Consider the following 22,998-nt stretch of genomic DNA (forward strand, 5'->3'; position numbering starts at 1 on the left):
GCATTCTGGCAATGGGGTAATAATGTTTCAATGGCAAATCATTCTCTCTGAACCAGAAACAGTTCTGATTCACAAAATCATTTGAAATGTTAATAACTTTTTTCCTCTCTATTTCTCTTTCTGTATTGGATTTGACTCTTAATTCACTCTATTCCCTTCTCCAACATTCTAGTTTCTTCCTTAACTCTTAAGTCCTGTGGTTGAGATACTATGCTAATTTCACTGTTCAAATATTCCATTACCCATGAATTAATAGTTTGCACTTCTAGACAGTAATGGTGCAAGCATTTGAGAGATTTTGCAGGGGGAAATGTGAGCTAACAGCACATGCTACAACATCTGCCCTACTTGATGCATTACAAGAAAACAGTTGGTGGCGAGGAAGAGATATGCCATGAGCTGCGAATCACCACAATTTGGGGAATTTGCACTGCTCTGTCTTTAGCGTATCAAAAGTGGGAGTATCAACGTACTGATGAACGTCCTGAAAATATTGGAGTTAGACCACGAGTACAAATGAATCTTGTCAGACTTATTTAGGGCTCAGTGTTTCAGGTCAGCATGGTGGCACAGTGGTTAGCATTGCTGCCTCACAGTGCCAGCAACACAGGTTCAACTCTGGCTTAGGGTCACTATCTGTGTGGAATTTGCACTTTCTCCCAATGTCTGTGTGTGTTTCCACTGGGTGCTCTGGTTTCCACCCATACTCCAAAGATAAGCAGGTTAGGTTGATTGGCCATACTAAATTGCCCTTTCATGTCAGGGGGATTAGCAGGTAAATGAGGGTTACGGGAATAGGGCCTGGATGGGATTGTGGTAGGTACAGACTTGATGGGCCAAATGGCCTCCTTCTGTACTGTAGGGATTCTATTCCATAAGAATACTGTTAATGATGTGATGCAATTCCTTCCCACAACGTAGAACAGAAAAGGAGCAATTTAAACTGTAGAATCTCACTCCTGTTAATTGTGAAATGTTGCCAGATGTTTCCTAGATATTAAATGTAATTTAAAAAAAACTTTTCCCTTGTTGTGTTTTTCTGACTTAGCTGAATTTTTCTTTCCCTCGATTTCTCTTACCACATCTAACTTAGAACATAGAACATAGAACATTACAGCGCAGAACAGGCCCTTCAGCCCACGATGTTGTGCCGACCAGTTAAAAAACAATGACCCACTAACCTAAACCAATCCCTTTTCGTCCATAAACTTAACTCAGATTCACCCTATTTTGTTTCCTGTGTCCTTACATTTCACCGTTTTGAGATGAAACCATCAAACCCAATGCCCATTGACACAACGACACTATCAATTTACATTCCTAGTGATTTGTGGTATGAAAATAAGCAGAGCAAGAGGAATGAATAGTCCAAAGCATTGAGCTTGCTGTGAAATATGCCACTCCAGCAATTTCTGAGCCACATATAAACACCACACATAGAACTTATTTCATCAATAGATTGTTTCAGTAACAGCAGAGTACACTGGAAAGGTCAAATGTACTTTCTGAAACGGGCTTTATAGAACATTTTGACGATGGCAAGGTAAATGGAGGATTTTCACATTAAAATAATTTAAAGACTTAAAATTTAAAATAATTTAAAGACATTTAAAGATCAAATGGAAAAACCATTTATTAAAAAAGCCACAATTTGAAATGCATTGTCAACTGCAAATCATGAAACTGAAATAAGTGCTATACGTCTTTGTTAGTCAAACAAGTAAGCAAGCAGGATAATTAGACTTTGATTTGAATGATGTACATCAACTGAGCAAAATGTCAAACAACATTAGTTTAGATATAAATACAACATTCAGGTGGGGAGGGAAGGAAAATAAGTTTAAGTACTTTTCACAAGTTTTTAAACTATATGTAAACAACATTTTGCACATGAAAATTACAGTTTATTATGTGAGGTTTTTGATCTTCACTTTAACTGTACAGGTGCTCCTGTTGATTTAATTATTTCATGGCATCCATGCGGAGTTACAGGTCACTGCATTGTACTGTGGTTTAATGTTGCCATGAAAGAACTAATATCTTGTTTATAATCTTTCATAATATAACTTTTACAGAATCAATCACTATTGCCACAGCACAGGAGCCTATTTGGCCCATTGTGTTTGCACCAGCTCTCTGAATGAGCATTTGTACTTTGTGCCATTCTCCATCTCCTGCCGTCTCCCTGTAACCCTGTACATTCTTCCTTTTCAGATACCAGTCTATTTCTCCTTGGAATACCTTGACTAAACCTGCCTCCACCCACACTCAGGCAGTACAGACCAGACTCTAACTACTCGCTGCATGAAAAAGGTTTTCTCTTTCAGTTTTCCCGACTGTAATTGGAATAGACAATATTAATGGTTTGAATGGAGTGGGTTTCTTGAAATTTGTACTGGAGGAACTTTTAGGTCAACATGTAGAGGGTTCAACTAGGGATGTGCTGTGCTGGACCTAATTGTGGGGAATGAAGCCAGACAGGTAATGGTGGTGGGGGAGCATTTAGTAATAGCAACCACAACTTGGTACAATGTAAGCTTGCTATGGACCTGGAAATAGACAAGTTGCAAAAAACAAAGTTTTGGATTGAAGGAGAGTGGACTTTAATAAAATAAGGGAGGATCTGGCCAAGGTAGAATGGGAACAGTGACTTGTGGGGAAATCGACAGAAGGGTAAACAGAAAGGAAATGGGGTTGGGGGGCGGGGCGGTGCTACAGGCTCATCATGTTCCCTCTAGGGTCATAGGAAAGAGTAACAAGCCCAGAGAACTATGGGTGAATAGAGATATTCAGGATATGATGAGAAGGAAAAGAAAGGCTTTTAGCAGGTTCAAGGGGAACAAATCAGTGCAGACATTAATGGAATCCAAAAAGTGCAAGGTGGAATTTAAAAAAAGCAAATTAGGAGAGCAAAGAGGGGATATGAGAAGTGGGAAAAATCCCAAGATGTCCTATAATTATATCAATGGGAAGAGGATAGTCAGAAAGAGTACGGGCCAAGGTAAGCAATCTATGGGTGCAGTCAGAGGACATCAATAGAGTGTTAAATTAAAATTTCACATCTGCCTTCACCCAAGAGAACAATGATGAAGGTAGTGAAGAGAGGAAGAGAGAATGAGGTTCTCGAGCAAATTGACGTTTGGGAAGGCCAGGGTAGTGGAGGTGTTGGCAGGCTTAAAAGTGAATAAATATCCAGGCGTGAATGAATTGTGTCCCAGGCTGCTGGGGGAGGTAGAGAAGGAGATTTCAGAGGCTCTGATTTAAAAATTTTTAATTCTTCTCTGGCCAAAGTGGAGGTGTCGGAGGACTGGAGAACAGATAATGTTGTTTCCCTATTTAAGAAGGATTGTAGAGATAAGCCAGGGAACTACAGACCACTAAGTCTCACATCAGTGGCAGGAGAACCATTGGAGAAAATTCTGAAGGAGAACAAGAGTAAGGGGGTTATGTTGAATTTTTATGAGACACTAGTTCAGCCTCAGGTGGAGTATTGCATCCAGTTTTGGGCGCTGCACTTTAGGAATGGATATGAAGATATCAGAGAAGAGTGCAGAAAAGATCCATGACAATGGCTCCAGGGATGAGGAAGTTTAATGATGAAGATAGATTGGTGAAGATAGGCAAAGACATTTGGATAGGCAAAGTTTGATCACGGATAGTCAGTATGGTTTCATCAGAGGGAAGTCATGCCTTATAACTTCGGTTGAATTTTTTGGAGGGGGTGACCAGGTGCGTTGATGAGGGTAGTGCAGATGATGCAGTCTATATGGATTTCAGCAAAGCCTTTGACAAGGTGCTACATGGAAACTTATAAAGAAGGATGGGATACAGAGTAATTTAGTAAGGTGGATTCAAAATTGACTCAGTTGTAGGAAATAGAGGGTGATGACAGAAGGCTTCTTTAGTGACTGGAAGCCAGTGTCCAGTGGCATATCACGGGATCCATGTCGGCTCCCCTATTATTTGTCACTTACATAAACAACATAATGTTCTGTGTGGGAGAAAGGATTATTACATTCTGTGGATGGCACAAAGATTGGCCAGATGATTAACAGTGAGACTGAGTGCCTTGGGCTACAAGAGGATATAGATGGGATGGTCAAATGGGCAGATGGAATTTAACCTGAAACATGTGAGACGATACACTTTGGAAAGAGTCATTTGACAAGGAAGCATTCAAATGAATGTCATGACTGTAGGAAGTTCTGTCGAACAAGGGGACCTTGGTATGTTTATCCACAAATCACTGAATGTTAGTGGGAGATGAAAAATGTACGTGGGATATTATTGGCCTTTGTCAATAGAGGCATAGATTACAAATAGAGGTCATGTTCTATCGAACTTTGGTAAAGCCACAGCTGGAGTAGTGTGTGCAGTTCTGGTTGCCACATTACAGGAAGGATGTGATTGCATTGGAAGGGTTGCAGAGGAGATCACCAGGATGTTGCCTGGGATGGAACATGTTAAGTTATGAAGAGAGGTTGGATAAACTTGGGCTGTTTTCGTTGGAGTAGAGAAGACTGAGGGGCAGTCTAATTGAGATATACAAGATTATGAGAGGTTTGGACAGGATCGATAGGGAACAGCTGTTCCCTTTGGTTGAAGGGTCAGTCACGAGAGGAGACAAGTTCAAGGTGAGGGGCCAATGTTTTAGGGGGGGTGGATTGAGGAAAATCTTTTACCCAGAGGGTGTTGACAGTTTGGAATGCATTGCCTGGGAGGGTGGAGGAGGTGGGTTGCCTCACATCTTTTAGTAAAGGCATAGAATACAAGAGTAAGGGGGTTATGTTGAATTTTTATGAGACACTAGTTCAGCCTCAGGTGGAGTATTGCATCCAGTTTTGGGCGCTGCACTTTAGGAATGGATATGAAGATATCAGAGAAGAGTGCAGAAAAGATCCATGACAATGGCTCCAGGGATGAGGAAGTTTAATGATGAAGATAGATTGGTGAAGATAGGAATGTTTTCCTTTGGAAAAGCAAGAGCTGAGAAGAAACCTGTTATAGGATTCATAAATCATCAGGGGTTTGGGCAGAGTAGATATGGGGAAACTGTTCCCACTCATGAAAGGATCGAGAATGAAATGGAATAACTTTAAACTGGCAAGAGCAGGAAAAGTGACATGAATCACAAAGTGCAGAAGAGGTCCTTTGCTCATCGAGTCTGCATGTGAAAAACACATGATCTCCCACCTAATTCCATTTATCAGCGCTTGGCCCATAGCCTCGAATGTTGTGACATGCCAAGTTCTCATCAAGCCTCACATCTTTTAAAATGTACTTGATGAGAACTTGGCATGTCACAACATTCGAGGCTATGGGCCAAGTGCTGATAAATGGAATTAGGTGGGAGATCATGTGTTTTTCACATGCAGACTCGATGAGCAAAGGACCTCTTCTGCACTTTGTGATTCATGTCACTTTTCCTGCTCTTGCCAATTACTTTAAATTTATGCCATTTCATTCTCGATCCTTTCATGAGTGGGAACAGTTTCGCCATATCTACTCTGCCCAAACCCCTGATGATTTATGAATCCTATAACAGGTTTCTTCTCAGCTCTTGCTTTTCCAAAGGAAAACATTCCTATCTTCACCAATCTATCTTCGTCATTAAACTTCCTCATCTCTGGAGCCATTGTCATGGATCTTTTCTGCACTCTTCTCTGATACCTTCATATCCATTCCTAAAGTGCAGCACCCAAAACTGGATGCAATACTCCACCTGAGGCTGAACTAGTGTCTCAAACAAGTTCAACATAACCTCCTTACTCTTGTATTCTATGCCTCTATTAATAAAGCCTCGAATAGTGTATGCTTTATTAACCACTCAATTTGTCTTACCAACTTTAATGACTTATGCTCACATGCACCCATATCCCATTGCTCCTGCATCCCCTTTAAATTGTGCCCTTTGTTTTATATTGTTTCTCCATGTTCCCCCTACCAAAATGAGTCACCTGCCACTTTTCCACATTTAACGTCTATCACCTGCCCACTCATTTCACCAACTTGTCTGTCCTTCTAAAATTTTTGCACTGTCCTTCTTACAGTTTACAACACTTCAAAATTTCATATCATCCACAGATTTTGAAATAGTGCCCCATGCAGCAAGTCCTAGGTCATGAATATACAATCAGGAAAAGAAAGAATTGCAACACCGATACCCTGGAGAACTCCACCACAAACCTTTCTCCAGCCTCAAAAACAATCAACCACTTCTCTTGGCTGCCTTCACTCAGCCAATCTCCATGTTGCTACTGCCCCTTTTATTCCATGAGCTATAATTTTTCTCAAGTCTGTTGTGTGGCACTATATTAAATGCCTTTTAGAAGATCATAGATACCACATCAACACACATGAGCATGGGTTCAATTTCTGCACTGCCTGAGATTATTCTTGAAGGCCTTCTCTATCTTGCCCCTCTCCTGAGGTGTAGTGATACTTGGGCAAAATCAAAAGGGAAGAGCAGCCTATGGTCATTTGGGACTGTGGCAACTTTACCTTTAATCACACTCATCAACTTAGTTTCAAGAGGTTTTTTCTGAACAGGTAACATGTTAGTTAAGTACAACTTTGCTTTAAGTTCATGTTGGTTTATCTTAAGCAATGAATATGACAATTAATTTTGCCCCAGATTATTGTTTCTAGAAGTTTTTTCCATCACCAAAGTCAGTGGGTGGATCTTTACAACTGTTTTTGAACAAGGCTGTAACATTTGCAATTAAGTATAGCTTTTAAGAATTAAAGCTTTAACTGCAGAGGAATTGGAGCAGCTCACTGAGAAACTAGTAAACACAACTGATGTGAATGAAACTGAAAATGTCTGGTTATTACTCTTAAAAAGACCTATGCTCATCTTACAATGTCAGAGATAGAAGTGTGAATGCTAAATAACCCATTTCTGAATCTTTGTAGAGCCAGGGTATCTATCATTACCTCCACTGAAGATGCTAAAAGCTAGACTTTTAGGATAGAGGGCAGTAAAACTCCATTAGGGATAAAAATTATTCATATAGGTTGCAGAATCAAAGAGTTGTATTGAGGGTAAAGTAATTAGAACATAGAACATAGAACATAGAACATTACAGCGCGGAACAGGCCCTTCGGCCCACAATGTTGCGCCGACCAGTCTTATTTTAAAAAAAAAATTGACCCACTAATCTAAACCAATCCCTTTTCGTCCATAAACCTATCCACCAATCTCTTAAACGCCCCCAAACTAGGCGCATTTACAACTGCAGCAGGCAGGGCATTCCAGTCCCTCACCACCCTCTGGGTAAAGAACCTGCCCCTGACATCCGTCCTATAACTACCCCCCCTTAATTTAAAGCCATGCCCCCTCGTGCTAGATTTCTCCATCCGAGGAAACAGGCTATCACCATCCACCCTATCTAAACCTCTAATCATCTTATATGTTTCTATAAGATCCCCTCTTAGCCGCCTTCTTTCCAGTGAAAACAACCCCAAATCCCTCAGTCTCTCCTCATAGGACCTCCCCTGCATACCAGGCAACATCCTGGTAAACCTCCTCTGCACCCTCTCCAAAGCCTCCACATCCTTCCTGTAATGTGGGGACCAGAACTGCACACAGTACTCCAAGTGCGGCCGCACCAGAGTTGTGTACAGTTGCAACATGACGCTGCGACTCCTAAATTCAATCCCCCTACCAATAAACGCCAAGACACCGTACGCCTTCTTAACAACCTTATCTACTTGATTCCCAACTTTCAGGGATCTATGTACACATACACCTAGATCCCTCTGCTCCTCCACTCTATTCAAAGTCCTCCCGTTAGCCCTATACTGAACACATCTGTTATTCCTACCGAAATGGATTACCTCACACTTCTCCGCATTAAACTCCATCCGCCACCTCGCGGCCCAGCTCTGCAACCTGTCCAAGTCACCCTGCAAACTTCGACACCCTTCCTCACAATCTACCACACCTCCGACTTTGGTGTCATCAGCAAACTTACTAATCCACCCAACTATACCCTCATTCAGATCATTAATAAAGATTACGAACAGCAGTGGCCCCAAAACAGATCCTTGAGGCACACCACTCGTAACCGAACTCCATGATGAATAATTACCATCAACCACCACCCTCTGTCTCCTATCTGCTAACCAATTCCTGATCCAAGTACCTAAATTACCACCAATCCCATACATCTGCATTTTCTGCAGAAGCATACCATGGTGAACCTTATCAAACGCCTTACTAAAATCCATATATACCACATCTACTGCCTTACCCCTATCCACCTCTTTGGTCACCTTCTCAAAGAACTCAATAAGGTTAGTAAGGCACGACCTTCCCGCTACAAAACCATGCTGACTATCTCTAATCAATTGGTTTGCATTTCTGTTCAGAACCATCCCAAAGAATGCCAGCTTGTCAAAGAGATGGGCTATGGTAATAGAAGATATTTTTGTTTAAAATACGTGGGTATTTACTCAAAGCAGGCGGCTGCAGTTTTGCTTTGATGTAGACCACACCTCACTGGGTTGAGTGCATCAATGGGAGATGATTGTTAGTCAAATCTGTACTTTTATGCACACATAAAATAGCTGGTACTAAAGCTCAGTTCAGATTCAGGGAAAGGTAAAGCAGCTGGAAAATGCATCTAGTTTGCAGCTAAACAAAGATCTACAGTGGTCCTTGTAGAGTCTTGTGGCAGAAGGCACTCAGTTAGCTTGGAAGCTGAGAGAAGGCAGAGAGGTAACTGCTCTCAATAACTAGGAGCTGAAGCATCCAAAGCCATGTGGCATTAAATAAAGTTTGGAGGGCCGCTTAGCAGTAAAGCTAATCTAAAGTTTTCTCGGAGAGTAACAAACACTGAAGAAAAGAAATCAAAAAGCCTTGGCCAGAGTGGAGGCTGTGGCATGCTCTGGAAATTGATCCCTAATGAAGTGAGTAAATGTTTAAGGTTGTTATGACATTACAGTTCTTCCGTACAATAAAAGTTTATTGTTGTTTAAAAACGTTTATTCTTACGGTGAATTTCTATTTGCTCAGGATGGGGTATTCAGATTTCACTTTAGATGTTAATGGTGCCAAAAAGGATGATAACAAAAGTGGAAAGTTGAGATGATATCTCAGATTTTGTATTAATATGGTTGGTTTGATGCAAAGTTAAAGTCACTTGTTAGTATTAAGGAATATTATCTAACATTAAACATGCTGCTCAAAGAAAATGACAAGATTGAGCTTATTTGCCAGTGATATTCCCATTTAATTGTAACCAAAACAACCTGAAAAGGGTAAACCACCTAAAATGTTAGATGATATCTTAGAAAATCAAAGTCTTACTTTCCTTCAAATACGCAGCATGATTAATTGATTCTCAGTGACCTTTCTTTTCTTATGATGATTGTAAAATCTAAAACCACTCCAGTGGTTATTGCTATGTATGACTGTCTGACATGAAGTTACCACTTTCTCTCAACAAATGTGGCGTGATTGATTGAAGTAGAAGAGGTGCTAGAAATATGCTTTTTTGTGAACATATTAGTTCTAAAAAAATCTTATGTTATACAAATGTGACACATAACTACTCCTTTAGCTAAATAGGTTTTTCCCAAGCTTCTGCTCATGTCACTATTCTTGGAGGTTTACAGGGGTGATCCTAAAAAACTAAAATCAGAATAATACAGCACACAGGAGTCTATTCAGCCCATCATACCTATGCTGGCTCTTTGACAAAACTATCCAATTAGTCACACTTCTCTTCTCATTCCCCAGAGATTTTTTTTCCTTTATTCAATTTAAATTCCTTTATTGTCTTTCTTTACTTTTCTTCCCCCACACGCTTTCCCCCTATCTTATCCTCCTTTTTCTCAATTTTACCTCTCTCCCACCAATCTGCCCCAACATCTTCATCTGTCACAGTTTACTCTCAGATTTCAGCTTCTCTGCTACTTGGCCATTCACAAATACTCATTTTCTTCTGCAAAGCTCTTCAACGTTACCTCCTACATCTATACAATTTGCCCCCATTCCCCAGATCTCCACGTTTGAATCCCTCCATGGTTTCCACCACAACACTAAAATAGTTGATGAAGTCACAAATGACATCCTACATGACTGTGGTAAAAGGTAAACTACCCAAACCTGTCTGCAGTTGATCACATCATTGCAAACCTCTCCACTGTTACCCAGCTGGTTGGGTCTGTTCTCACCTGGTTCTGGTCTTATCTAGTAGTAGTCAGAAAATGACTTGTAATAGCTTCTCTTTCCGTTTCCCAACAAAGCATTCCCCAAGGATTTATCTGCAGTCTATTTCTTAGCTACATGCTGCCCATCAATGGCATAATTCAATAACATTTGTTTCCAAGCCAATGCCATAGACATCCTGCTCTACCTCACCATAGTCGTCTCAATCCCTCCACTTTCTCCAAAGGAGCTGACAGCTTGTCCTGACGAGATGAAAACAAATTTCCTCCAATACTGGGAAGACTGAAACGGTTTGTGATTTCATCTCAGATGTTGGAGAAATAAAATGTATACCCTTTCTTTTGAAAGCTTACAAGAAATCCACTTTCTTGTCTGTTCTTTAATGTCACAACACTCCAGAGGTTAAAACACTCCTCGTCAACAATACATCGGGTTGCAGTAAGCCGAGAGAGAAAGGGGGAAATTACCCTACATCTCTCCCAGCAGAACCTGCCTGAGCTTCTCTCTTGTTCAAGCTCTAGGTGCAACGTTCAAACATTCTGGCCAGCATCCCACATTCTACCACCATAAACTTGAAGTTATCCAAAACTCCGCTGCCTTCTTCTTAACTTACACCAAATCCCTTTCACCCTTCGCAATTTATCAAATTTGAACATACTTGGCTCCTAGTTAGACACCATCAAAATTTTAAAATCCTATCATGTCTTCACCCTTCCCAATCTCTGTAAACTTCCTTGGACACATTACCCTCACTCCTGACTCTGACATCTCGAACATTTTTTTTAAATTCATCTTACGTGATGAGTGCACTGCTGGCTAGCCAGCATTTATCACCCTTGAGAGAGGGTGAGCTGCCTACTTGAACCACTGGAGATCCTGAGGTGTAGGTACACCCACAATGCTGTTAGGGAGGAAGTTCCACCATTTTGACCCAGCGACAGTGAAGGAGCACAATATATTTCCAGGTCAGGATGGCGAGTGACTTGAAGGGGAACGTCCAGCTGGTAGTATTCCCATTGCCCATACAATCAGCTTCCTGAATCCCTAGCTCAGGAATTCATTCCCTAAACCTTTTCAACTTTTATCTCACTTTTCTCCTTTAAACATGTTTGGCTAAACATTTGCTTGTCAGTGATATACTTGTAATGTCACTGGCCGAGTAACCCAGAGGCCTCGACTGAAGCTTTGGGGACATGGATTCAAATCCCACCATGGCAGCTGGTTGAATTGAAATGCTATTAATGAATCTGGAGTATAAAGCTGGTTTCAGTAATAGTGACCATGAAACCATCATTGAAAAGAAAACACTTGGTTCTCAATTGTCACTTGGGGAAAGAAATCTGCCACCTTATCCAGTCTTGCCTACATGCCTCCATCCACTGTAATGTGATTGACCTTAATTTGCCTCAGCAGTGGCCTAGCAAGTCATTCATTTAAAGGGTAATTAAGGATGACATGCCAGTGAAGAATAAAATGCCATGGAAGAATAAAACAATCTTATGTGGCCCATTGTCTGATCTTGTTTTACGGTGTCCTTGTGAAGCGTCTTGGAACCTTTTATTACACAGAAAATAGGAGTCGGCCATTCAGCCCTTAGAACCTGTTCAGCCATTCATTATGATCACAGCTGACCATCCAACTCAATAACCAGCATCCACTTTTCCTCCACCCCCGCAATATCTTTCAATCCCTTTAGCCCCAAGAGTTATATCTGACTGCTTGAAAACATACAATGTTTTGGTCTCAACTATTTTTTTGTGGTAGAGAATTCCAGTCTCACCACTCAGTGAAGAAATTTCTCATTTCAGTTCTAAATGGTTTGCCACATATCCTTAGACCACAAGCCCTGGTTCTAGACTCCCCCACCATCAGGAACATTCTTCTGCCTCTACCCTGTTTAGTCTGTTGGTATTGTATTGGTTTCTATGAGATCCCCCACCCCGCACACACATTTTTCTGAACTCATACAAATATAATCTTAACTGACTGAATCTCTTTGTACACCAGTCTTGCCATTCCAAGAATCAGTCCTGCGATGGTTCTTGCAGCACTCCCTCCCATAGCAACATCCTTTCTCAGATAAGGAGACCAAAACTGCACACAATATTCCAGGTGTGGCCTCACCAAGGCCCTGCACAACTGCAGCAAAACATCCCTGCTCCTATATCAAATCTTTGTGCTACAAAAGCCAACATATCATTTGGCTTCTTCACTGTTTGCTGCACTTGAAGCCTACTTCCAGCAACTGATATACAAGGACATCCAGGTCTCATTGCACATTTCCCTCTCAATTTATAGTCAATCATTCAGATAATAACCCGCCTTTCTATTCTTGTTATTAAGTGGATAGCCTCACATTTATCCACTTTATACTGCATCTGCCATGTATTTGTCCATTCATTCGACTTGTCAAAATTACACAGAGGTATCTCTGCATTCCCCCCATAGCTCATCCTCCTACCCAGCTTTGTTTCATCTGCAAATTGTGATATTACATTTAGTTCTCTCATCTAAATCATTAATATCCATAGTCAATAGCTATGTGGGGTCCCAGCACTGGTCCTTATGGTACCCTGCTAGCCACATGGAAAAAAGAAGTTCATTCCTACTGGTTCCTGTCTGCCAACTAGTTTTCTATCCATTGCAATACACCACCCCAATCATCTCTTATGTGGGACCTTGTAGAAAGCCTTCTGAAAGTCCCAATAAACCACACCCACTGACTCTTCCTAATCAACTCTATTAGTTATGTCCTCAAAGAATTCCAGTAAATTGGTCAAACACAATTTCCCTTTTGTAAGTCCATGCCAACTCTGTCTGATTCTAACACTGTTTTCCACATGTTCTTTCTAATTTTATAATGGATTCTAGTATTTTCCCCACTATCGACATCGTGCCGACTGGTCTATCATTCCTTGTTTTCTCTCCACCTCCCCTTTCAAATTAGCTACCCTCCAATCTATAAGAATTGTTCCATCTTTGAAGATGACCACCAATTCATCCACTATTTCTAAGGCCATTTTCAATGTAGATAATCAGGCACTGGGGATTTATTAGCTTCAACCCCATTAATTTCCCCAGCATAATTTCCCTCAGTTCCTTCCTCTCACTAAACTCTGTTCTTCCCAACATTTCTGTCACACTATTTGTGTCATACTTTGTGAAGGCAAAACAAAAGTATGCATTTAGTTGGTCAGCTATGTCTTTGCTCCCAATTAAAAATTACCGTGTTTCTGATCATAAGGAACTTACATTTGTCTTCATTTTTTCTCTTCACATTAAAAAAGGTGCTATATATAAATACAAGTTGTTTGTAAGCAGGGCATTGAATCCCAAAATATGTAAGTGACGCTAAAACTTTACAAATCACTGATTAGGCCTCAACTACAGTACATTGTACAATTCAGAACAACACACTTTTATGAAGGATGTTGAACCCTTGGACGAAGGCACAGAGAGTACCAGGATGATACAATGGGATGATGGAGTTCAGTTATGTGGAGACATTAGGGAAATTGGGATTGTTCTTCCAAGTGAAGAAATGGCTAAAAAAAAAGATTTGTAAGACGTGTTCAAAAATTTGCAAGTAAGGAAATACCATTTCCTCTGACAAATGTGTCAGTAACCAGAGGACATGGATTTAAAATAATTGATAAGAGGAAAATGAGAAACCTTAACATCCAGAACACACTGTCCAAAAAAAATGGTGGAATTGGATTCCCCAGCAGCTCGAGACAGAGTATAACTTGTAGACCTTGAGGGGAACTAATTTGCAGGGCTATAGGGAAGAAACTCGTGTGAGAAACTAAATTGGACAGCTCTCCTAAAGAGGTGGCACAAGCAAAACAGGTTGAATAGCCCATCTCGATCCTATGCTTCTATTCCAAACCATAATCCAATTTTCTTTTGAAAGTTACTATTGAATCTGCTTCCACTATCATTTCAGGTAAAGCATTCCATATTGTACAAATGCATTTGATATTATAACAACTCAACATTTAAAATAATTTTTCATCTCTGGTTCATTTGCTACCATCTTAAATTGGTATTCTTTGGTACTTGCTTTTTCGCCAATAGAAACTATTTCTTCCTTAGTTATCACGAAAACCCCTCAACATTTGCACACAAACCTCTGGAGAAAATGGGTTGAAATCAGGGATGAACTAAAATGTCAAATCATGTATTATAACTTCATGGTACATGGTACAATGCTTCATACAACAAAATATTTGCAAAAGTTATACAGCAGGTTTCTATTTTTAGAATTAACTTAACATGACAGCCACTCCTTATAGGTGAAAAGAATCATGGGATACTATCTCAAGAAGATAGCCTTGTGCAACTTTGGCATGGCATTCTCCATAGTTTAAGGTTATCTAATTACTGCTCAGTTGATCAACTTTTTAAACATTATCAAAAGGCTAGCCGATTCCTTTGCCAGTGATATATCTCTACCATTGGAGGAAGGGGAACCCTGACTACAGGTAGGTGAAATTTAACTAAGATTCCTGCTGTGCTAAATATTTTTCCAAATCTATTTAATGACAAAGATTTTACAGCACAGAGGCTGTAAGATGCTTGTACTGACCCTCAAGACAGTTCTTTAATCCTTTTTTCCTACATTTTCCAAATAAATTTAATCTGGCTATTTTGAATTAAGTTTTGATATTGTGGTCATTGTACCACAGCCTAGAGCCAGAGACAGAAAAACCAAACACAAGGGTTTAAGGTTCAAATTAAAATACATTTGTTAACCACTAATCTCTTTCCGCCCCATAGCCAACTTTCTATCCACACTGCTCCATTTTATTTAAATTCATGTTCATCCCAAAAGTCTCTTCTTCATGCTTCATCTTATCAAACACTTGAAAATCCACCTACTGAACACCCACTGCATTTCCTTTCAACAATACATGTTAAAAATTTGTCAGACATGACTTGTCTTGTAGAAATCTGCATTAGACACCTTTAATTAGTTTAGAATTTTCTAACTGAGTATTAATTCTAACCCTGGATTATAGCCTCCAGATCTTACCCATGATAAAGATAGACAAGATTTCTATTCATTCAGATTCTGCAGTCAAACTATGCAGTTTTTATTTCCTTCAACAGGTAACCACGTGTCATATCAAACACAATATAATTGTTATTTTGCCACATTGAAAATGTAATTATGATTTGTTTTTAATCAAGGAAGCAAACATTCCGAGACAGGAAGAATGAACTGAACGGATACAAATGCAAAATTGTTGAAAAGTGAAATACATAGAGACCTTTTTGTCACATTACAATATAGTATTTTGCATCACAATCTATTAGTGTATGGAGATAGACACTATATATTGGCATCCCCAGGATTTGATATTAGGAACAGTGCTTTTCATAATCTATAATAGTGACCTAGATTTGGTTGTCCAGGATATAATTTCAAGATTTGTAACTGACGTGAAACTTCGAAGTATTGCGAACTGAGAGGACAATCAGAATAGACTTCATAAGTACATGGACAGGCTGGTGAAATACCTGAGCATCTGGCAAATGAACATTAATGCACAGAAATGTCAATTGATATATTTTTTGCTAAGAAAACCAGGAAGAGGCAACATAAACAAGAGGATATGATTCTAAAGGAGGTGCAGGAACAGAAGAGGGGATACATAGACACGAATTGTTGAAGGTGACAAGACAGATTGAGGAAGCACTTGAATAAGGCACATGAGAATTTACAAATAGAGGCAGAGAATACTAAATCAAGGGAGTTATGGTGAACCTTTACAAAAACACTTGTTCATCCTCAATTGGAGTAGCATCCCCAATTCTGGACACAACACTTTGAGAAGAATGTGAAAGCATTAAAAAAGGGTGCAGAAGAGATTTACAAGAATAATTCCAAGGATGAAAGACTTCAGTTACATGGATATATTGGAGGAGCTGGGACTGTTTTCCTTAAAGGAGGGTTGAGAGTGTTCAAAATCAGAACAGGTCTAGTCAGAATTATTCGGGAAAGACTGCTCCAGTTGGTGGAATGATTGACAACCAGACGACATCGATTTAAGACCAAATGCAAAGAAGACAGAGTCAATGGAAAAACATTTTCATGCAGTGAGTGATTGAGATCTGGGGTACACTGCCCAAATGTGAGCAAAGCAGATTCAACTGTAGCTTTCAAAGAAGAACTTAATAGTTACATGAAGAGAATAAAATGACAGGATTACAGGGAGATGGCAAGGGTTGACATTTGCAGAGATCTGGCACAAACTCAATGGACTGAATGATCTCTTTCTACACTAACAGTTCCATGCTTATCACTAGATTATAGAATCAATTATCAATTCTGTGCTCAATGTTTTCTATATTTAGTTCTGCAATGCAGCAAAAATGTAATATTAAGGTGTATCGAGCTATATGCGGAATTTAAGATTGACAATGTTAACTCATGTTTTTACTTACACTGCCTGTTTCATCATTTTATTTAAATAAAACAACTTTACAACACTCTTGTGAAAGGAATTGACAGTTCAAAACGGATATAGCACACTAAAGTACTTAACTCAAAAGATATGTCAAGAAGCACAATAGTATTGTTGCAGAGAATGCATTGTCATATGATTACCTATCACAGATGGCCAAGGCCTTAATTTAAAAATGGCCATTTTGTCAGTAATCATACTTTTTCAATTCATTTTAAAGCGTTTAGACCTACAAACGGTAGAAATATTAATTGACAAAACTAAGGGAACAAAATGCATAGAAGTGTTTTACAGATAAAAGCAAAACACTGCGGATGCTGGAATCTGAAACAAAAGCAAAAAATGCTGGAAAACTTTAACAAGTCTGACAGCATCAGCAGAGAGAGAATAGGACCAATGTTGCAAGTCTGGATGACCTTTCATCAGAGCAGGAAGTGTTTTACAGATCTGGCTTTACTTGCCATCCAAGGCTAACCTTTTTGACCCTTGTCGCTTTTCTCCCACAAGAAAGTACCGTGAGTCATAGCAACAATATGACAAAGTCGATCTTTACGTTCACCAGTCAAAAAGGGTCCATGGAGTATTATTTGTCCAATTAGCCTGCAATTTTTCAAACAGTTCTTTGCTACTTTCTAAAATGTATGTCAAGAACAGAGAGGCAAAAGAATACAAGCATGTAAAAAGTTTTTAAATGTTGTCAACTAAGACGAGAAAAGAAATATGATACAGGTTGTAGTGGCACTAAGCATTTTTGCTCATCGCAGTGTCACAATACAGGGATAGAAACTGGTCTGAGTTTCTTTCTGCTCAGAAGCACAAAGGCACAAGGAAGTTTTAGTGCTGTATAACAGACAACTGGGGAGAATCATACCTGGCTCCCCTTGCTGGCAGCTATAACAGCATCACCAAAGCCCTTGCAATAGCAAGCACAAATCATGTAGAAATAGAAGAAGATACTTCAGACAGATATTCTGAGTAATCTTGAAAGTTCTGTACATAGTTTCTGATAATTAGTACAGAATAGTTCACAAAATAAAACAAATAAATAATTCCTCAATGATATCTTGATTCTTCCACTTCAACCAGAATTTAACTCTCAGATACGAAGTTTAACTGCTAACTATAGCTTTCTGCAACATTTGTAACCAAACCATGCCAATAAAACTAAGGATGAAAATATTTGAATACAGCTTTTCTGCCTCATTCTTTAAAGGAAATGTAGTGTCAAAAAATGTTGTGCATTAAAAATAGAACAGATCAATGTAAACTGGGGGTTTTAAGAGTTGGACATAGAACGAGAAAGCTATCAAAAATCTGAGCAACAGAAATTAAAAGAAAACTCTCTACAATTCTACTTGGTTAAAAGTTTTGTTGCAATGAACACGGAGCTCTTGTAGATGGCATGCCCATCTAATTTACATAGATTTCTATTGACATTCTATATTTCCAAGCGCATATATTGATTATATAGCTTATTTTAAAAATTAAACATTGCCACTCAATCATGTGACAATTGCCAGGCCACTTTCTCACTATCCAATATCTTAATTTGTTTTTAAATAGCAAAATATCTGCATATATTCTTAGTGGAAAAATAGGTTAACATTTATTCCTGTATTTTGTCTTTTGTCTTTTGTTACGATATGCCATAAAGAAGAAAAAATAACATGGGTGGGCAATTTCCTTCCAATGCTATTCAAGAATATTACATTTAATGCTTCAGTGATCAGTTGTAAACTTATTTCTTGGGGCATAGAAATTCAAATGCTAGATTTTTGGAGCAAATCAGGTATTTTAACCAACTCTGTGAAGCACCTTTATTTTAGTAATTAAAGTAACTGATTTTACATTTTGGTCAGAGTTTACCATTGTAACTTGAAACCACCTTACATAATGACCCAACTGATGAGCATAATTTACTCAAATCTTTCAACAGGATGTGTTAGAATGTTATTGTGAAATCAGAAATATATTTTATCAATCTGCTTTAACATCAGAAAATGTACATGACAGTTTAAACTGACCTACTTGAATTTTTCATTCCAGCATACTGAACAAGGAGTTGCTGTAGCAGGAAATCATCAACCATTCTATTAGTTATACATGTCCTTGTATGTATAGAAATGTTAGTTCTTTTGCATGACAAGTTACTAAAAGTGAGAACTGATAATGTCACAGTGAGGGGAACACAGCATCCATGAACACAACAAACATCTCTGCACCTCCTTAAACAGACTGAAGCATTGTCAAATAGCACAAAGACTAAGAAAGATGTGTAAATTAGTGTTGGTGAATGCAGTGGCAGGTCAGATGCAGAAAGTGAAATAAAAGGGAGGGAAGATAGACACAAAAGCATAAATCAATACTTTAAAATTTTACATTTTGAAATCACTAAAACTTAAAGGAATGAGACTTCCATATTTATAACAATTAATTATCAAAGGAGTTGATTGGTTATAATTAACACTTGTAGTTAAAAGGATTTTCCAACTGAAATGGACAAGACTGTTAACTTTTGTTCAAATTTACCTCAAATAAAGCAATTCAAGCTATTCATGCACTTCCATGGGTGAGGCAGGGAGCAAGACATGATCATCATAAAGCTAATAACAGAGAAGGGGGGCTGTGGAATCTTAGACATCAAGTGTCAGATATTTTATTGGCAAATCTGCCCCATACTTTAAGCTGCTGATCTATGGGTACATCAGTAATGGCATGCAGACCATTATTTAGACAGTAAATTTTATTTTCCCTTTTGCTTTAGAATCAGTGTACAAGTCTTCAACATTTTATTTTACCTGCCAAAACTAACTTTCATCTATAATAACGTAAGATTATGCTTTTTATGCTTACATTGTTTGTTTCTGACTTTGCTCATGATACATCTTCCCAGGCAAATCTGGACTGTTAAGATAATGTGAACAAAGGAAAATGCTACTGTTAACAGTGGGCGACTATCTTGACAGCCAGGATTTCGGATGCAAGTGCATATTTCATCCTTATCCAAATTCCAATATGGATTTATGTGGCCTGTCAGATGTTGATTATAATAAAGATTTCTCCTTTAAGTCTATGACAAGTTGTAAATTTTCTTCGCAGTGTTTTTTACATTATCATATAGATGCAGAAAGTTTGGGGTTAATACTTTTCATGCTAGTCTGGAGCACCTGATACTCAATTAAGCGTATGCAGTTATTATACCGCTCTCAAAAGGTTTGAAAATTGATCTATTTCAGTTCTGTAATGTGTGCATTTACTCAATTATACAGGAAAGAGTTTTAGTTCAAGGCCAATGGTGATTGATTTTATTTCAGAAATATTAACCAAGAGTTGCATTTTTTAAATTAAAAATAGCTCATTAGTATTTATTAGCTCTGAAATGTACTATTTTTGAACAATTGAGATTAAAACATAAAACTAATTAAACTGGACATTCAATTTTAAATTCAGCAACTGTATCCATGTAATAATTCTAATTGAATTGCGATATACAAGAAGTTTTTCTCCTATTAGAGTGCCAATAAATATGCTTTCAATACACTTGATAAATAATTTTACACTCCACCAGCATTACTTCAAGCTATTTCGTCCATTCATTGATTAATGAAGTGTTAATATAAAAAGTCAAACATCAAATGACTCATTTTTATTATACTAATGATTTAAGAGAACTCACTGGCCATTAGTCTCTTTATGGGCATATCTCTACAACAGTGTCCACAACTAAAATCTAAATCTTATCTCGATCTCAAAAATCTACATTAAACCATATTATTGTTTGAAAAGAGCTCCCATCACAATTGTAACCTTGCAGTCGCCCCTTCCAAATAATAATAAATCTTAAAACAGTTTAATTAACTGGTCACTATTCCTTGTGTAAACATTCAATATATTCATGCTCGGTTTATTTTGAAAGAATGACAAAATTAGTCCCTCTTTCTCAGAAACTCGAATTTAACTCCGAGTATTGTTCCTCAAATCCATTTATTGCAAATTTCATAACTGTACGAAGGCCAAATAATAAAGCACTTCGGTTGGGCCTTGGGATCCCAGCAAAGTTCAACTCTAGTTTAATGTATCATAACGCCCATCTTCAATTTCGTGCCCTTTGGTCTAACTGAATGGCAACTCCATAGTAACGAAAATAACTGGCACTTTTACAAATTCCCGTTCAAAGGCGTCTTTTCTAACCCTGTTTCATTCTACTTTGAATGTTACACGTTACCTAATGAATCAAAGCAACCGGATCAATTCGCACGATACATGTAAAAAAAATGTTTAATTGTTGAATGAACTAGGCAGCACAGTACAGCTCTGTACTTTGTTCATTGGGGGACATCACCGTTTAGAACCCATACATTGAAATTCCAGTCCTTTAGGTATTGCTTAAATGATCGACAATGTACCATTCAAGTCAAACTATATCGGACACCAATTTGGAAAAAATACAGACAAGCACCGAACTTGTCTATCATTGTCACCTTTGCATCAGTTCAGATCCTTTCCTTAAACTTATAGAAGGTTTTGCTAGCAGATGAATGATGGTGCAGATATAGCTACAATATCCATCTATGTCCATGACACAGACTGTGGTGTGCAGCCCTGCAGCGGATCTACCAATTATTCCGATATTTGAGAAAAGATTTGAACAGCTTTTTTTCAAAAAAATATACGTTACAATTTTGGAAAGATTTAAAAACCCCCTCTTTGGCCATTGCCACGCCGTTTTCTAAACAGCGGGTCGGGATGGGCTGATGGGAGAGCTGTGAAAGTTAAAAGGTATAGGTAAGGGACCTGACACTTTATTTCCACCCCCCCCCCCCTTACCTTGGTTGGAAAGGTGAGTGGCGGCGGCGAGTAGCCGCTGAGACAGAAGCAGGAAGATGCTGAATTTCACGGTCAAAATCATCCTTCAATGCGAACAACCCCCCCAGACACCCCCCCACCCCCCCTTCTCCACCTTTTCAGTCTAAGAGAAGCTTCTCCGCTTCCCCCTCCGGCTGAGACAGGGAAACACCAGGTAGGCCGGCGGGCTGTCACAAGAGAAGAGATGCAATGATGGAATTGCCGCCGAGAGTTAATACAGCTTTGCCCTCCTCCGGCCGTCCGCTCACGTCCACACCGAGAGCGCCCTGGGCAGCATGATGTGGGAAGTGGTAGCAGCAGGCACACACACCGACAGCAGCGGCTGCACCATGTCCTCTCTTCAAACTGAAGCACTCACTCGCTACTCAGGTTCCTCTCTCTCTCTCTCCTAAAGAGGGAACATTAAACCGCAGGAAAAAATGTCCCCACTCTGGAAGCCGCCCCCCCCCCACTATAATAAAGAGAGAGAAATACTTTGTTTATCCTCTCTGCAGCCGAATAAAAAAAAGTACTGACATTAATGTGTGAGCCACACACTCCCCTTAATCTCTTGCTGATCAGGAAAGTATATATATATATATATAGTAATTTGTCCAAGCAAATGGCTGCTGACTTGAAGTCCTCGGGTTTTGGGAATCGCCGGGAAGAAAGACGCCACCTTCCAGCAGCCTCTCGGAGCCGGAGCTTCACAAATTGACAACTTTCAGCCCAGCCTCATCCAGGCTGCTTACTGCTAAACACACAGTGCAACTTGCTCTTGTCTGTTTAAAGAATCACATTATCATAAAAAGGAGAGAGCAGAAAGATTGGAGCTGACACACGCCCCCATAGATAATGGTTGTTTTCTTTAGAAAGACCGTTTTCAACATCTATATCTCTGCATTCATGGTTCAATCGGTGAATTGTCAAACTAGCTTAAGCTGGAGTCCGGAGCGGGAGCATGGCAGGCAGGAGCAGGTCAGAGAGCTGTCACTGAGCACTAGGGGGTGTCAATATCACACATAAAACACTTCTGCCTGCTCCTAATCACCAGCTCTCAGTAACACAATACAGGGGAGTGTTACTCTCCCATATTGTTTTAAAAATTTACAATTTAAAACTAATACATCGCCAGAAGTGTTTAGACCAACTAAGACAATGACTTGAATCACTTGACCCAATGAAATGACGGCACGCACCGGGAACCCCAGGGCGGCGAAAATTATTAAAGGTGTCTAAAGAGACCACCAGTACTATCTCTCTCAATCAGCGTACTACTGTATACACACTGGGACCCAATCCCACTCCAATAGTGCACAAACACCCCTTAAAACTACACCTCTGTTCAGATTGAACTGAAGGCGGGATCATTAAATAGCGATTGTCAGGGGTGAACTGATAAACTGTCAGTCGCTTGACTCAATTTCCAGATGCTATTCCCCTCGTGTTAATAGATACTGGGCCACACTGAGGTTAAAACGGGAGTTTACCAATTAAGTAGCAATG

At 39.3% G+C, this 22,998-nt stretch overlaps 1 protein-coding gene across 1 annotated transcript in view; it reads right to left on the reverse strand.

Moving 5' to 3' along the window:
* epha6 (eph receptor A6) overlaps positions 1-21,556 on the reverse strand; it is a 635,583-nt gene extending 614,027 nt beyond the window's left edge. The window contains exon 1 of the mRNA XM_080203887.1: positions 21,475-21,556. Within this exon, the coding sequence (XP_080060013.1) occupies positions 21,475-21,556 (82 nt within the window). The remainder of the gene's footprint in view (positions 1-21,474) is intronic.
* Positions 21,557-22,998: the final 1,442 nt, after the last annotated feature.

The sequence above is a fragment of the Carcharhinus amblyrhynchos genome, chromosome 15 (assembly GCF_965287045.1).
Source record: "Carcharhinus amblyrhynchos chromosome 15, sCarAmb.v2.hapA, whole genome shotgun sequence".
Lineage (NCBI taxonomy): Eukaryota > Metazoa > Chordata > Chondrichthyes > Carcharhiniformes > Carcharhinidae > Carcharhinus > Carcharhinus amblyrhynchos.